The sequence below is a fragment of the Mycena indigotica genome (genome assembly GCF_014461135.1).
Source record: "Mycena indigotica strain 171206Taipei chromosome Unknown Mind.scaff0001, whole genome shotgun sequence".
NCBI lineage: Eukaryota > Fungi > Basidiomycota > Agaricomycetes > Agaricales > Mycenaceae > Mycena > Mycena indigotica.
This window is the reverse complement of record NW_023503000.1, coordinates 4398108-4412976: the sequence shown is the minus strand read 5'-3', so window position 1 is coordinate 4412976 and position 14869 is coordinate 4398108. Positions and strand designations below refer to the sequence as shown.

General features: G+C 52.0%; 2 protein-coding genes across 2 annotated transcripts; both read left to right on the top strand.

Annotated features, from left to right (window-relative positions):
- Positions 1-505: 505 nt before the first annotated feature.
- Positions 506-2344, top strand: MIND_00121900 (uncharacterized protein; the record flags this gene model as incomplete). The annotated part of the gene is made up of 7 exons (XM_037358155.1): positions 506-638; positions 687-765; positions 818-1142; positions 1193-1587; positions 1639-1887; positions 1941-2064; positions 2120-2344. The coding sequence occupies 7 exons, from the start codon at positions 506-508 to the stop codon at positions 2342-2344; spliced, it is 1530 nt and encodes a 509-aa protein (XP_037226065.1).
- A 1391-nt stretch (positions 2345-3735) lies between these two features.
- Positions 3736-7408, top strand: MIND_00121800 (Aminoadipate reductase; the record flags this gene model as incomplete). The annotated part of the gene is made up of 11 exons (XM_037358154.1): positions 3736-4017; positions 4066-4348; positions 4395-4780; positions 4835-4925; positions 4971-5098; positions 5150-5262; positions 5311-5685; positions 5732-6413; positions 6462-6734; positions 6789-7178; positions 7223-7408. The coding sequence occupies 11 exons, from the start codon at positions 3736-3738 to the stop codon at positions 7406-7408; spliced, it is 3189 nt and encodes a 1062-aa protein (XP_037226064.1).
- Positions 7409-14869: the final 7461 nt, after the last annotated feature.

The window sequence follows — 14869 nt, the reverse complement described above, 5'->3', positions numbered from 1 at the left end:
GGGCGGTATTTCTCGGCCAGTACAGATCGACACCGGCGCCGAGCTTAAGTTGCCGTGATAGCCCGGTTGACAGCCATATTCTCACGTTCCGACTTTTGACCCGCACTCCCACCATTCTTCCATATATCGTCGCTGCGACTAATTCGGTGCTTGTAGACATCTGGTAAGGATTTTTTTCTTTGAGGGTGTGTGACACTAACGACATTGTAGCAACATGCGCAGATTCCCGCAGAAGTTGGACTTCCGAGTCAAGTTGGGAATAGTTGCTCATTCAAGATGTAATGGTGAGGATTGCCTCCCGAGTAAAAGCTGCCAATGGGGATCAGAAGTCCCCTAGATGTTTGCTCAACGTCGCACGACGCCTGTTTGACAGAAAGAAAATAATCGCTGTCCTTAACCCCGTTTTCAAGTTTCTGAAACTGCTCGCCAAACAACAAGATAAGGCTAGACTCGTCCTCCGTGCTCTAAGTCATCGGAATCCCTTCGCTTGCAACTTGCTACGTCCATGTCGATGCATCACACAGTTACGCTGCTCCCCCCAATGTGGGGGCATACCGTTGGGTACCTTCACCTCGTTGTTCAGCTCCTCAATGCAGAACCAACGCTGGTTATGACCATCGTCCAACACAAACTCATGGGTCATATCTCTTTCAACCCACGATATTTTTATTCTGATCGTATTTTAGTCCCTAACATGGAGAAGGAGCTGTCTGCTTGCAAGTACGATACCAAGCGTCTACGACTTATTGGTGTGGGCGACGAGCAGTGCGTTGTATCATCCAGCCCTCGAGCTACAACATTAATGCTAGACCAACAGTGTCAAATTCGACCCCAATTCGTTTGAGGTCCCCTTCACGCAATTACTGATGGGTTGGATGGCGACGATTCCCGTGCTTGTCGCGGGTAGTCTGGAATGGCCGTCGCCCCAAACCATACATTTCGACTTCACGGTCGGCGGACCTGTTTTTGCGCCAACGAAAGCGATAGTCGGCCCAGATGTCAAGACCGTTTTGTGGTACTGCTCAAACGGAGCAGCCATGTATGTCAGCGTCAGCGAATACGACTTTGCGGCAATCTTTGATAAGATTTGGGTCGATGAGAAAGCGCGCGCCGGCCGCAGCAAGGAAGAACTCCAGCTCGATGTATGCCCTCAGTGTCGTCTCCGTGGTCTAGTCTTGATTGAACACTTTAGATTTGCGAGGCCTGTAATGGCTCTGATAAACTGACTGGCGAAGTCGTGAAGATTCTTGGGGTGCCAGACATGTATGACTACGAGCGTATTTCGCTGGCTGCCGGGCCGCCAGTCTGGCATTGGCCTATCCTGACTTCAGGACAAACACTTGCCAAGGGCGTCGACGGCTTTATCGCAGCAACAGGGGCCTATATAGAACCTGTCGGTGTGCCTTTCTTGCAAGACTATTACCAGAAGCGCGGCCAAACATTCTTCACTGTGGGACCGCAGACTCACGACAAATATTTCAAAGAAGACCCTCCCCACGAGCCAATCACCAACGAGGTGGTTCGAACTTTCTTGGACTCTGCCTACGCCACACATGGCGAGAACTCCGTCCTGTATATTTCCTTTGGGTATGTTCCTCCTCTGCTAAACCTCGCTGTTAATGCGAACACGATTGCTAGGTCACTCTTCTTCCCTGTAGCCAACACAAAACACGTCGAAGCCCTCATTGACATACTACTTGTTACTGAACCCGCCTTCCCCTTCGTCTTCGCTCTCGGCAGTAATCTAGGGCAGACTGGTCTCTCCCAAGAGTTCATCGACCGCGTCAATGCCAGCGGCAAGGGCCTCATTGCGACCTACTGGGTTGAGCAGCGCGCTATCCTACAACATCAGGCCGTGGGCTGGTTCCTGACCCATGGTGGCTTCAAGTGAGTTTTGTCATACTTACTCTAATCTCAAGGTATTAAAAATAGCGCGTCAGCTCGATAACAGAGGCCTTAACTCTCGGTATGCCAATGATCATCTGGCCTGCGGGTGCCGAGCAGCCCGGAAACGCGGCATATTTCTCGTCTGAACCCCATCCAGTCGCATTTGAGTTCATGCAGGTAGGCAGACTTTCCCGTATTCAAGTTCAGTTCCAAAGTTGCTCATGATCATCAGATTCGCACTGCAGCTCAAATCGGGCCCTCGCTGAGATTTGGCGATAAACTCAACATTACAGGCACCATCGAAGACGCAATCCAGGAGTTTGAGATGGTTCTGGGAGAGGCAAGAGGGGAGAAAGGAATGATGCTACGTGCGCATGCCCAAGGTGCCGCTAAATTGCTTAGGTATGGTCGTGGTGCGGAGGCTGCGGCTGAGATCAAACGATTAGCTATTTTTTGAGCTGTTTGATGGAGACAAAAAGACCATGCCTAGAACTTGAACGATGAGACTCTACAATACAAAGTAACTGAGGACTCAAGCCCAAGGCAACCATCGATATCAACCCGTCTCTACGGCACTCTTGCCAAAGTGGCCCCTTCATCGTTCGGCAGTTTCCCGGAGGATGTTATCACTATTACCTGCCAGGAACTGTATCGATATCATGCCATAATGCAACCATAATGTCGTGGTCGGCATTTTCTCAAACTTTTCTTCTGGTGGAAGTGTAGAAGAAGTGCGACGGGCATCGGCGACCTATAATAGCTCAATCTGGATGGAGAGTTCAAACAAGTAACGTACTCCCGCACTGGCAGTAAGTATATAGTTTTGGTTTAAGTATTTAATTCAAGTTTTGAACGCCGTAGAGTTGCGTAGAAGTTGAAGCCCGGAATTTGACGATCTCCGCTGCCGTCCGTCTCACTCAGGCACAAACCTTCGAGATGTCAGCGATACAGTATCGTCGAAGAGCGGGAGCAGAAATGATCTCGCGTGTGACCGATGAGTGACGAGGCCGTGACGGTGACATGTCACATGGCGTTCACTATTCCTTCTCGCTTCAGTCTTCGGCGGCGGGCGCGGATGCATACCCGCACGCCTAAGGTCCAGGATTACCGGATACTCAGATTCAAGGGCAGCCTCCTCCAATTGCGAGTCAGGCCCAGCATGCTATGAGCGCAGAGCAAAAAATAACTGGGAATCCGCTGCCTCACGTCGGCTTCGGCTGGCCAAGAAGTGACAATGGGGGTGGCAGCGGTAACTATTGCAACGACGAGATCGAGCACGGCTAATCCGACGAGTTGCGGCCGTCGTTAGAACACGTTTGTTGAACTTTCAAGTTCTTCACAATACAAATAGAAACCAGGGTGAGTTTTAAGCTTCCGTCTTTCCGCTATATCGCTACTCAGTACTTAGAATATCGCCTGAAGTAGTGCCGTTACAATTGTGGTTTCTCGATGATGGCTGCCGAACAGCATTCCGACTCAACTGACATATCGGTTATCGTCCAACTCGAGTTGTGGACACAAGAATCTTGCTCTTTGACCCTTGGGCATAACGAAACAACTAATTCATCGCATCCGAGCTGGCCTGGCGTTTCAAAGTCACAATCCCAAAATGAACGGAGACCCCTGGCAGCAGCACGGCGACGATGCTTTTTTTTCGTATGCAATGTAGCGGTTCTGTTCCGCCTACCGGCATTCCAGATCGTCGATTCATGAGTTGAGCGCCGAGGGTTTACCACCAGTCTGCAGATAGATGACAACGGTCAACCTGAAATAATCGCGTCTTCTGAGGCAGCCCACAAAATACATAATCTTCCAGCGAAAATCCCTATCCCCTCTCGCCTTTCTGCGATGGAGTTCGTTGCCCCTCCTCTCGATGGCTCGCTCAATGTGATTGAAGCAGTCGACTTCCATATCCAGCAACGAAACTTGACACCCATTTTCTCTTTCTCAGACGAGTCTGACATCGTCAATATCACCCATTGGGAATTTGCGCGCGCGACACATCGAGTTGCGCACCTCCTTCGCCCGACTCGTGACGGACCCGAAGGCGAGGTTGTGGCCATCCTAGCTCTTGTCGACACACTACTATATCAGACACTGTTCGCTGGATGCAGCAAAGCCGGCTTCATCGTGAGTAACCACATCGTTCTTGTGTTTTCGGTCTGACTCCGATATCAGCCTTTCCCGATTTCTCCGCGCAACAGTCCAGCAGCGCTCATTCACCTCCTAACAGCTACGAAAACAAGCCGCATATACACAACGCACGCCTCACTGGGTCCGCTTATTGCTGCAATCAAGGTTCACTACGCATGCACCGAGATCTTGATCGAAGAAATGCCCACGTTGGGCCAAGTGTATCCCTTTCTTGGACGCGAGACGGCAGAGAGTCCCTTCGTGCCTTACCCTTCCCCTCAGGCAGTGGCACCGCTCGATAGCGTTACTTCCTATCTTCATTCCAGTGGTCTGTTTCTTTGTGTGATTTGATCTGTAACTTGACAATTCCGCAGGAAGCACAGGTCTTCCCAAACCCATTCCGCTTACCCATCGCTCCATTCAGCTAATCGCTTCTTTGGATCTCTTCCCCGACTTGGTTTCTCTCCAATCGACCCCACGTCTGCGTCTTGCTGCTGGCGGTCTCCCATCGTTTCACGCTACCGGCGTCGTGATGCAATTCATTGGTCCTCTGTATCATGGTCTCACCGCCTGTATTGCCGCCCCATCTTCTCTCTCCAACCCTTTGTTATATGCGATCCCGGCCTTTCCGACTCCTCAAAGCGCCTTGCAAGTCACCCGCGCAACCAAGGCTGCGGGGATCCTTACCATTCCTGTTTTCCTCGCGGCATGGGCAAAGTCTGAGCAGGCTGTGCAGTATTTGAGCACGTTGCGGGTTACAGTGGGTTGACCACTCTCTTGTGGCAAGATTATGTTTATTGAACCTGACTACCAGATGTACACGGGCGGGCCACTTTCAAAGGACATCGGCGATAAACTCGTCAAAGGCGGGGTCAGGATCGCGGCAATGTACGGGTCGACAGAGAGTCAGCCCTTCAGCATAATTCCTATCGTTTGACTGACTCTGGCAGTTGGAATCGTGAATACGCTCTTTCCACGAGATGTTTCTCCATCGGAGTGGGCCTGGATGCAGTTCAGCAAACGTATCACCCCCCGCTGGTCTTCCGTTGGCGATGGAACAGCAGAATTGCAGTGCTTGGTGTGCTCCTATTTGATCTCATCGCCGTTTTGTTGACTACCAGCCAAAAAGACGGTGCCGACACATCTCCCCAACATCACTAATCTCTCGGCACTCAAGTTGGAGGGTTACGCGACCGAGGACCTATTTATGCAACATCCAGCAAAGCCGCATCTCTATCGCATGTACGCTTGAACCAACTTGAATTAATCGTCCAGCTGATTTAATTATAGCGTGGGTCGCCTTGATGACGTCATCATTATGGCCAACGGAGAAAAAACCGTCCCCGGACCCATGGAAGATGTCATCTCCGGCAGTCCTTACATATCGAGTGCACTCATGTTTGGGCGGGAGCAGAACCAGGTCGGGGTGCTTGTTGAACCGTCGCCTCTTGCCATCGATCCAACGACCAACGACTTGCGGATGGATTTCCCGGACTTGGTATGGGCCCAAGTGCAGGCGGCGAATGAGATTGCTCCGGCATTCGCCAAAGTATATCCAGAAATGATTCTGATCGTCAAGGAGGGTCGGCAGGTAGTGAGAACTATGAAAGGGACTGTAGTCCGCAAAGCGACAATTGCGCTATACGAGCCAGAGATTCGTGCATTGTACGCCGGCTTCTGTTTTCCAGCTTTTCGTTGACTTGAATCCCAGATATGACGCTATCGAGACGAATAAAACAACAGAAATTCAGATCGAGCCGCCCATTTCATGGGCAATAGACGATCTCGAGCGCTGGCTTCTCCACCAGGCCTGTCACATTTCGTCTCAAGGCTCTGACTCGCAGTTGGATCCAGCCGTGGATCTTTTCGAGCAGGGCTTCGATTCCCTCCAGGCCACATTCTTGCGCCATCGTATTGCCGCTGTGCTCCCGCCAAAGGCGGATCTGGAGTCGAATTTTGTTTATGCCAACCCGACCATTGTCAGGCTTGCGCGTGCGATTCACGAGCTGCAAGTCAGCGGAGAGTGTCCGGCGACTGCTGCTGATCCACGCATGACCATCGAGGCCATGATTGCGAGGCATTCGCAGGGGTTGAATCAGCCAATTGGGTCAGCCCATGATTCGGCTCCCAGTCGAGCGGTGGTTCTCCTGACTGGATCCACAGGCGGACTTGGGTCGCACCTCCTCAGGTTTCTGCTGCAGCATCCGTCGGTGGAACGAGTCTACGCATTCAATCGTCCCGGTCGCAATGGCTTGTCGATCTCACACCGGCAGTCGTCTGCCTTCAAGGAGCATGCTCTGGACACGTCGATTTTGTCATCGCCAAAACTCACTTATCTCGAAGGCGATTCCAGTCGAGCTGATTTGGGACTTCCATCTGCCATGTATTCTCAGGTGCTTTTTTTTCCCTTCGATGTACTATCATCTTATCAGCGGCGATAGCTTGTCCAAACGGTCACTGCCATCATACACAACGCCTGGACACTCGACTTCAACAAGACCCTCTCGTCGTTTGAGCCGCATGTGCGCGGGACACGCCACCTTATCGACTTGGGCCGGAGTTGCTCCTCACCAGCGCGCTTTTTGTTCACGTCCTCCATTAGCTCAGCGCAGAACTGGGACAAGAAGCGCGGGCCGGTCCCTGAGGAAATCGTGCTCGACGCGGGGATTGCGATCGGAAGCGGGTATGGCGAGAGCAAGTATGTTTCTGAGCGGGTCAGTCCAAGTTTTTCCCTTTCCACTTGTGATATGCAACTAACTGTTTTGTAGATCCTCGCTGCCTCAGGCTTGCCCGCAACGTCGTTCCGCATCGGACAGATATGCGGGTCGCTGGGCAATGGGGCATGGGCGAGGACGGACTGGCTACCCGCAATCGTCAAGTCGAGCATGACGCTCGGCGCATTTCCGTCTGACCCGCCCGGTCACATGGTCGTGTCATGGGTGCCCCCAGAGCCCGTCGCGCAAGCCATCGTCGACGCGGTGTTTGTCTCCGCACCCGCGCCCGCGGTGAATCTCGTCCACCCCCATCCCGTCACGTGGGACGCACTCGTCGGCGCCATCGCAAACACCGTGGCGCTGCCGTTCATCCCCATTAACGACTGGGTTGCGCGGCTGGAACAGCGCGGGGCGGATGTAGACACAGATGTGCTGACCCAACTCGTGAGTCTGTTTCACTCTCCGAGCCTTTACTTACTATTTGCAAGCCCGCCCTGAAACTGCTCTGGTTCATCCAGCGCGCGATGGAGGGCGACGGCGCCTTCAGCCTCTCCTTCGCTACCGCGCGAGCACAGATTCTCAGTCCCGGGATCGCCTCTGTGTCGTCGCTGAACGCATGCGACACGTCGCGATGGCTGCGGTTCTGGCGCGAAACAGGGTTTATTTCATTCTAGAGTTATGTTTATGCCTTATTTATCGGGGGGGAAAGCGTAGTTGAAATTTTGCAAGCTGTAGAATTTTCTTTCTGTTGTGATAAGTTATAACATTGTGAGAATAGAAAAGCAGGATAGTATAGTCTAAAGGTATGAAACTATTCTCATATCAGGACATATGATAACAATATAACTATCTACCTACTAGTGGAACAATCATCTGAATCTTGAAAGAATTGGGAGAGATTGTCAGCATCAGGCTTGAGCTGTATTGGGTTGTTGGGTCGTTTGACTTTGAAGAGGTCTGAGGAGCATGAGAAGATGGTTTTTGGCCCGGAGAATAGATAATATTAGCCTAATGACTACATCCTGTAGGTACGGTCTTTATATGCTAGGATATTAGGGATGGATCGGATGAGTGCCAGGCCCCAGGGTGGATCAGATGGGCACTGCGTAGGGCCCGTATGGGTGAAAGGAAGGGGTTGGAAGAATGGGGAACTTTGAGGAGTATGGCAGGGATGCAGGCCTGAACGGCCTGGCGGCCCGACCGAAACCATGAGAGAGATATTGCCAAATCAATATGTCTGATGCACAATCATTTAGTGGTATATACATACCAACAATATTGTATTGTCAAGGATATTGCCAGTGATCTCACTATTCTAGAATCCTTATTGGTACTTCAATCAGCTGTGTAGCCTATCTAGTTATTGAGATATTATCTTATTAGTTGCAGATCAGCCAGTGATTGGCTAGTGCTGGCATAATTATTCAGCTGTCACTGTAGGTTACTTAATGAAAGTTTTTTGTATAGACAAAACATACAACTTTGGTTTTGTGATGATCTGTGGATCTGTGACATTCTGTGATATTCTCTGATAATCATACTGTCAAATGGCGAAAATGTCCCTTTTTGGAAATTTGTCACACTATGTGACCATATGTAACAGTGTGACTCAGGCACTGAACTGGACACAAGTCACCAGCCATTCAATTATTTATGTTACACTCATAATATAGCTAGTAACAAACCCTTTGTGACGTCACAGACCAGTGTTAAATTCCAAGTCTTAGGGAAAAAATGTCTTGCAGATTGTGAAAAGTCCAATTTTTTCAATAATTATTCATTTATATGGGAACCCTGGATAGAGCCCTGACTTATCAGTGCCAACCCGGCGCATCACACCTGATAACTGGCAGTTAACTGTGGGCTACACAGGTGGGCCAGGAACAGGGGCAAGGAGGAGCCAGAGAGGCCAAGGATGTCTGATCATGTCACAGATAAGACCCGGCCCGTCCTCTCCGGCGCTGGTGTCAGGCCACCGCGGGCCCCTAACACGCAGCACGTGACGACGGGGAACATACACCCCAGTAGGAGGAATGCACACATGGGAAGCATGTGACCAAGAATGACACGTCGAGCTGTTGCCGAGCCCAACTCGACACCAGGGGACTGGGGAGGAGTGCTAGGAGGTTAGGAGTAGCGCCTGGACCGCAAGGGATGTACGATCGTCCCCTCTGCGGCCAGGAACAGGAGCGAGGAGGAGGAGGAGGAGGGGCCAGGGTGTCCGATCACCCCTTTTGCGGGCCTGCGTATATAAGGTGCGATAGCGTTGATAAGCCGCAGTCTGGGACAGACCAGGAAACGACTATTTTTGTCGATTTTGTTGCTCAGCGCACGTCTCAGAGTTGACATGAGTCCCGAATGGTCAACTAGGGAGTTATCTGTCAAAGAACCAGTCAAAATCTATCAAATCGCTCTCAGTGATTCCAAAATCTTGACTAGGAAAAGTTCGCAGAGCCCGTTTCCTGCTAGAATCTATCCAATTCTATGCAAAATACCCAAAGGGAGTGTACATCAAAAGGCATATTTGGTTTGGCGCGCAGTGGAGACTCGAAGTCAACTTCTCCTAGATAAGGAACACCCCTATCTCTGTTGGTATCGACAACTGACATCATTGGAACGTGGTTTCGGATCATGCTGGAGGATCCAGAGTGCCAAGGGACGGTTAAACAGCAAAAACCTACTCAATTGATTGGGGCCTGGACCTGTGATCAACGGCGACTCTAAAACACTGTCGAGGAACTGATCATCTAAACATTGGAAATGCGCCAGGAGAGTTGGGACAACCACCGCTGAGGCCATACGCACAAGATACGAGTTATGAGTGTTAATCGAAAGCTAGGAAGCAGAGCTATCAACTTTTCCTACTCAAGATCGGGGGATACTTCACAAGCAAAACTAGATGGTCGCGAACACGGAAGATTTACACAGGTCATTGACACCAATACACGCGATACCAGTCATCTGGACCTGGATTTTCGACTCTGGGCCGTATGGCGAAATGATACCTATACAATTATGCGCATGGACTACTTTTCTTACTCATGATTTTTCTTGATTCTATCAATTTCTGTTTAGTATTTATATCTCTGTTTTGTATTTGGCAGGTTCACGGATTGCCCCGCTTTACTAGGTGCATCTGGGGATCTAGCTCGTCAATCTATCTTGCTAGCTCTTTTGAAATAGTATCATCGCGTCGGAAGGATTATTGGTTGAGGGTTTCGGTTGCTGAATACTGTCAGGGGAACCCCCGCTTCGGCCTCCTTCGGACCCTCCGAATGCATCCGAGGCGCATCCGACCGGCGCCCCCTCGGACGCTCCGACCCCACCCCGACCATCGTCCACGGCCTCCTTCGCCCGCACAATCACCGATCCGTCAAGACCCTCCCAACGATCACCTTGGGACAGAGCCTGCGACGCCGCTCAGGCCTTCTGCGCTCTACGTCGGCAGTTACGGACGACCAGTATATAGTTGGCGCCCTAGCAGGCGGACCCTTAGAGTTTCTTCTCTTTGGATCCTCCCCTGCTAGGTCGGTCCCTCCGTGTATTTCCTGTAGTCTTATTCACGCTTTGGATCCTCCCCTGCTAGGCTTTCGTCGGAGTCTCCAGGGTTGCCCTTATAGCAGAAGAAACTCTCTACGGGATTAACCGGTCAAGATTGCCAGGTTTGGTGCTGACTCAGGCTCGAGTACGAGTCCGTACCCCCCTCGTCACCGCCCCTGCCACTTGACCCCTCCTCCTCTGCTCTTGTCGTCTTTACGCCCGCTATGTCTACCGGAGCTGCTCCGGACGCTGACGCGCGCTGATAAGCCGCAGTCTGGGACAGACCAGGAAACGACTATTTTTGTCGATTTTGTTGCTCAGCGCACGTCTCAGAGTTGACATGAGTCCCGAATGGTCAACTAGGGAGTTACCTGCACAAGAACCTATCGAAATCCAGTCAAATTCTATCAAATCGCTCATAGTGATTCCAAAATCTTGACTAGGAAAAGTTCGCAGAGCCCGTTCCTCGCTAGAATCTATCCAATTCTATGCAAAATACCCAAAGGGAGTGTATTCTAAAAGGCATATTCGGTTTGGCGCTCAGTGGAGACTCGAGATCGACTTCTCCTAGATAAGGGACACCCCTATCTCTGTTGGTATCGACGACTGACATCATTGGAACGTGGTTTCGGATCATGCTGGAGGATCGGGAGTGCCAAGGGACGGTTAAACGGCGAAAACCTACTCAATTGATTGGGGCCTGGACCTGTGATCAACGGCGACTCTAAAACACTGTCGAGGAACTGATCATCTGAACATTGGAAATGCGCCAGGAGAGTTGGGACAACTACCGCTGAGGCCATACGCACAAGATACGAGTTATGGGTGTCAATCGAAAGCTGGGAAGCAGAGCTATCCACTTATCCTACTCAAGATCGAGGGATTCTTCACAAGCAAAACTAGATGGTCGCGAACACGGAAGATTTACACAGGTCATTGACTCCAATACACGCGATACCAGTCATCTGGACCTGGATTTTCGACTCTGGGCCGTATGGCGAAATGATACCTATACAATTATGCGCATGGACTACTTTTCTTACTCATGATTTTTCTTGATTCTATCAATTTCTGTTTAGTATTTATATCTCTGTTTTGTATTTGGCAGGTTCACGGATTGCCCCGCTTTACTAGGTGCATCTGGGGATCTAGCTTGTCAAATCTATCTTGCTAGCTCTTTCGAAATAGTATTATCGCGTCGGGAGGATTATTGGTTGAGGGTTTCGGTTGCTGAATACAAGAGTTCCGGTTGCTGTTTATTGGGTTTCGGTTGCTGGTCGAGAGTTTAAGGCAGTTAGTTCCTGACTCGAGACAACTCAGAGGGTTTAAGGCAGTTAGTCCTGATCCAACGAGTATAAACTCTCCGGGCATCGTATTGGCGCTTCTCTATTGCTGAGTTTCGTCGATAGTACACTTTGGGGCACAACAAATCAACGTTTTTCGCAAGAAACTCGTATCAACCCTACAACCTTACACATTTGTGCCAAGGCTCTGTTCACAGGGGTCTGTTCTCGCACAAGGAGTCGACGATATTTTGGGTTTTGTGACTTTTCCTACTCGACATTATACAACTTTCTCTCTATCTCAAGTGGAGTTTTGGTTGTTTTTGTTGGTTTGGTTAGTTAGAGGCTCATTTGCTTTGTCCCCACTCCGCACTCATCAGCGCATGGACGCACTTGAGGCGAAACTAGACAACCTCACCAATATCCTCACCCACCTTGCTTCCCAGGCTCCCGCTGCCGCACCACCTCCGGCAGCTCCCGAACCGCCGGCATCTCCGAATGCCCCCGACGGATGCGTTATTTGGTGACATTACTGTCGCCTCAAAACTGGTCTTACGACCAAACCCCCCGTTTGCGTTTAACGGAGATCGCAAACGCGGCCGCGCTTTCTATATGCGGTCAAAACCTACGCTCGGCTTGCCCCGGAGGCCTTCGTAGTTAACGGAGAGCCGAGCGAAGAAAAGGCCGTCCACTACGCCATGTCCTATATGGCGGAGGGACCTGCTCAGCAATGGGCAGAGCGTCATGGGAGCAAAAACCCCTTCCCCTTCCCTTGGTGGAGCCAGTTCCTCTCCGAGTTTCGCCTTCGGTTCGTCGAGGAGAGAACGAACAGGACCTCGCGCTCGCTAAGTTGGAAAGCGGGGTTATCACATGGGAACGCGGGATGTCTACGGATATACCGGCGACTTCGAGGACTTGATGGACCTCGCTGGCTTCAAGACGCGTTGGTTAAGGTAACCAAGTACCGCCACGGACTTGACCCCTTGATCAACAACGGCATCACCTCTTGAACGACCCCCCAGACCTCCGTGACTATCTGGGCTGGCGCACTCGGGCTTTCCGACAATATGAAGCCCTGGTGCGGCGAAGCTCATTAAGGGAACGGCTACCCCTGGACCGCCCGGAGCTCCGCGCGGCGCCTTCCCCATCACTCGTTCGGCAACTCCGTTCCCCATCCGCCCGGTGGCCCCGCCTGTGCCACCCGCGGCCCGCGCCCCGTCCCGGTACCTCCGGCTCCCGTCCCTATGGAGCTGGATCGTACTAGGGCTCGGGGTGCCCCTCGTCGAGCCTGCTTCAGATCGGCGACCCCAACCATTTGGCTCGGGACTGTCCGCTCCCCGCGACGTCCGCCATATGGACATCCTCGGCGAGGTAATCCAGCAACTTGGCGATGAGATGCTGGGAGAGCTGCTTGCGCGGTTGTCCGATACTGCGGCCTTAGCGGAGGCGCATTCGGAGGCTCCGGCAGAGGATTTTGTCCCCCGCGACGAGTGACTGGTGTGCCCTCGTTCGCGTCCATAAATCGTTTCACTTGTTTGTATGATGAATCAACTCCCTTGCCCTACAACGAGCCCGAAACGAAAGACGCACCCTCTGCCCCCTCCGAAGCCCCCCGTTCGGATTCGCCGACTTGCCTGGGAGAAAAAGCTACCTGGCAGTTATACCATCTCTGCCGCTCCTGGCGTTAACTCGCTGCACCTCCCCCTTGAACTTGAGTCCACTGCGAACGCGCTCAAGCTCTCCCTCTCGGGTCTGGTCGACTGCGGAGCTACTTCGGACTTTATCGACACAGAATATGTCAACCGGAATAATGTGCCAGTCCGAAATCTCTCAGTACCCATCCCGGTCTACAACGTCGACGGCACCCCCAATGATGCTGGGTCTATTCGCCAAATCGCGGACCTCGTTCTACGGTACAACGGACACTCCGAACGCGTTCAGCTGGCTGTAACCCACCTTGGGAAACAGGACCTGATACTCGGATACTCCTGGCTCAAAAAGCATAACCCCGAGATCAACTGGGAAACAAAGGAGGTGAAAATGAGTCGTTGCCCCCGCAGCTGCTCTACCTGCCGTGACGAAGAGCGGACCGAACGCGCCGAGGTTCGGCGGCTCCGACTCCTTAAATCACGACTACTTGCGGGCGCCTTCCCCACTGTTTGCGCTATCGATATCGCTGGCCCAGATGATGCTGACGACGAGCTCGGAGCTGCTTCGGACCCTCCGGAGCCCTCACCAGATCTCGACGGCGACGAGCATCTTGAAGACGGCGACCGCATCTTCTACACCTCCTTTCGCCCCAGTTGAGGAGATCCGCGCTGGCAGTACAGTGTCCCAACGCCTTGCAGAGGCCTTCGCCCGTAACTCGGCCCCTCCGCCTTCGGAGATCCCGGACTGGGCCAAGGAGTTCCAAGACGTCTTCGACAAGGAGTCCTTTGACACGTTACCAGAACGAAGGGCTTGGGACCACGCTATCGAACTCGTCCCCGACGCGAAGCCCGCTAACTGCAAGGTGTATCCGATCTCTCCCCTCGAACAGCGCGAACTTGACGAGTTCATCGAGGAAGGACTTGCCACAGGCCGTATTCGCCCTTCGAAATCTCCGATGGCCTCCCCGTCTTTCTTCGTTAAGAAAAAGGACGGAGGGCTTCGGTTTGTCCAGGACTACCGCGCCCTCAACGCAATGACGATTAAGAACTGGTACCCCCTTCCGTTGATTAACGACCTTATCAACAGGCTCAAGGGCGCTCTTTACTTCACCAAACTCGACGTTCGCTGGGGTTTTAATAACGTCCGGATTAAAGAAGGAGACGAGTGGAAGGCGGCCTTTCGGACTAACCGAGGGTTGTTCGAACCTTTGGTGATGTATTTCGGCCTGACAAACTCCCCTGCGACGTTCCAAACGATGATGAATGACATTTTCCAGGATCTCATTCTTTCAGGCGACGTTATGATCTACCTCGACGACATCCTTATCGCACATTCGGACCTCCGCAAGCACCGCGAGATCGTCCGGGAGGTCCTTCGGCGGCTCCGAATGCACAAGTTGTACCTTCGCAAGGAAAAGTGCGACTTCGAGAAATCGTCAATCGAGTACTTGGGGGTCATTATCTCGCAAAAACCATGTCGAAATGGACCCCGTTAAGGTCGCCGGAGTCTCCGCATGGCCTCCGCCCGAAAACAAGAAGGACGCTCAGCAGTTCCTGGGGTTTGCTAATTTCTACCGCAGGTTCATTCGGGATTTCTCGGCCCTAGCGCAACCTCTCTTTGCGCTCACCAAGAAAGACCAGAAATGGACCTGGGGAGACGCCT